The sequence below is a fragment of the Zeus faber genome (genome assembly GCF_960531495.2).
Source record: "Zeus faber genome assembly, chromosome: 17".
NCBI lineage: Eukaryota > Metazoa > Chordata > Actinopteri > Zeiformes > Zeidae > Zeus > Zeus faber.
Genome location: NC_137204.1, coordinates 26,549,642 through 26,551,757, shown reverse-complemented (window position 1 = coordinate 26,551,757; position 2,116 = coordinate 26,549,642). Strand labels below are relative to the sequence as shown.

Here is a 2,116-nt window from a genome sequence, read left to right as displayed (position 1 = left end):
GGAAGGAAGGAAGGGAAAAAGGAAGGATGGGAAAAAGGAAAGAACGATGGGAGGAAGGATGGATGGAAGTAAGGATGCATGGTCGGGAGGAAGGAAGGAACGATGGGAGGAAGGAAGGAGGGAAGGATTGATGGAAGGAAGAATGGGAGGAAGGATGGGAGGAAGGAGGGATGTGAGGAAGAAAGGAAGGAAGGAAGGAAGGACGGAGCGTTTAAGGGTAGAGGGTGTGAAATCAGAGCATCCACAGCAGCTCCAGTTTGGTGATGAAAGGTTTGACTTGTTTTGGGAGTCGGTTCACTTCGTCACTCGGTGAAAAAGAGTGGTTTCCGTTTTGGGTTGGGGTGAGCCGGGTGAGAGGGGTGAGCCGGGTGAGAGGGGTGAGCGGGGTGAGCCGGGTGAGAGGGGTGAGCCGGGTGAGCGGGGTGAGCCGGGTGAGAGGGGTGAGCGGGGTGAGCCAGGTGAGAGGGGTGAGCCGGGTCAGAGGGTGAGCGGGGTGAGCCAGGTGAGAGGGGTGAGCCGGGTCAGAGGGTGAGCGGGGTGAGCCAGGTGAGAGGGGTGAGCCGGGTCAGAGGGTGAGCGGGGTGAGCCAGGTGAGCGTGGCGCAGGACGTCCTGAACCATGAGGGAGCGTCACAAGAGTTGTGACAGGAATTTTCACTCATTTCATTCTGTCAAAAGTATTTATTTCGCTCGGATGCAAATTGCAGATTTGCCTTATTCAATGTGAATGGTGGCAAATCAATGTTTTTTGACTTGGAATAATAGTAATAATAATAATAATAATAATAATAATAATAATAATAATAGTCATAATAATAATAAAAACTAATATAATAATAATAATAATAATAATAATAATAATAATAATAATAACAGTATAATAATAATAATAATAATAATAATAATAATAATAATAACAGTAGTAATAATAATAATAATAGTAATAATAATAACTGTAATAATAATAATAATAATAATAATAACAACAGTAGTAATAATAATAATAATTATTATTATAACATTAATAATATTAATAATAATGTTATTATTCAAATCATAATAATAGTAATAATAGTAGTAATAATATTAATAAGATTAATGATAAAATAAAAATAATAATCATAAAAAAATAATAGTAGTAACAATAATAATAATAATAATAATAATAATAATAATAGTAATAATAATCATAATAATAATAATAGTAAAAATAATAATAATAGTAATAATATTAATAAAAGTTCTATGTGTTTGTGACATTCTTAGTGGTTAACAGGATGGTGGTGTAGTCTCGTGGGATTATTTCATTGTGAAACATGTTTCCAGGACAGAAGAAAGGTTGTTGTAACAGACTATAAATAATAATAATAATAATAATAATAATAATAATAATAATAATAATAATAATAATAATAAAAGGACACACTCCAAACTTATCAAAATAGTCTTGTTTAAGGCTGTGGTTTAATTAATTCCCTTTTAATGCTCTGACAATACTTACATATGAAGTAAAGAGAACCACCGTCACCACCATCATGGGTATTTTGGCAACGATCCTGTTCCTCCCGACATTTCAGATCGGATGGTTTCCCTCAACCTACGTGGATGAAGAAGGAGTGCAGTGAGGAGCGATGGAGGGATGGAGGGACGTTGGACGTCCAATCAGGAGCCATCCTCGACTGACCTCCGACCCTCTCCCTTCCACCTTCCGGCCCTCAGCGGAGCCCAGCTCGGCCCCCGAGGCAGGAAGGAAGGAGAGGAAAATAACAACCTTGTTTTTTGGGGGGTTTTTTTATTACTGGATCCTCCTTTTTCTGCTCGGCCTTCACTTTTTTTTATTTTTTTTATTTTAATTTTTACAATTTTTAATTTAATTTTTTTTTTACATTTGAAAAAAAATCTGGCCTCGGTCTTTCTCTAACGAGGCTTTACGGAACACACACACACACACACACACACACACACACACACACACACACACACACACACAGAAAAAAGACTGTGGATACTTTTACTTTGAAAGATGTAGATCTGTTGTATGGAGGCGGGATAATAATTGTACAGTATAGATAATTTATTGAATAGAGATGATAATGATTATTGTGCTGAAAAGTAAA

At 37.3% G+C, this 2,116-nt stretch overlaps 1 protein-coding gene across 4 annotated transcripts in view; it reads left to right on the top strand.

The window, feature by feature from the left end:
* Window positions 1-1,740, top strand: part of vav2 (vav 2 guanine nucleotide exchange factor) — a gene marked incomplete at its 5' end in the record, with an annotated part of 226,110 nt that extends 224,370 nt beyond the window's left edge. For all 4 annotated transcript variants that reach the window (XM_080018154.1, XM_080018155.1, XM_080018153.1 and 1 more), the window contains one exon: window positions 1,577-1,740. In XM_080018154.1, coding sequence (XP_079874280.1) covers window positions 1,577-1,624 — 48 coding nt within the window. In that variant the 3' untranslated portion in view covers window positions 1,625-1,740. The remainder of the gene's footprint in view (window positions 1-1,576) is intronic.
* Window positions 1,741-2,116: the final 376 nt, after the last annotated feature.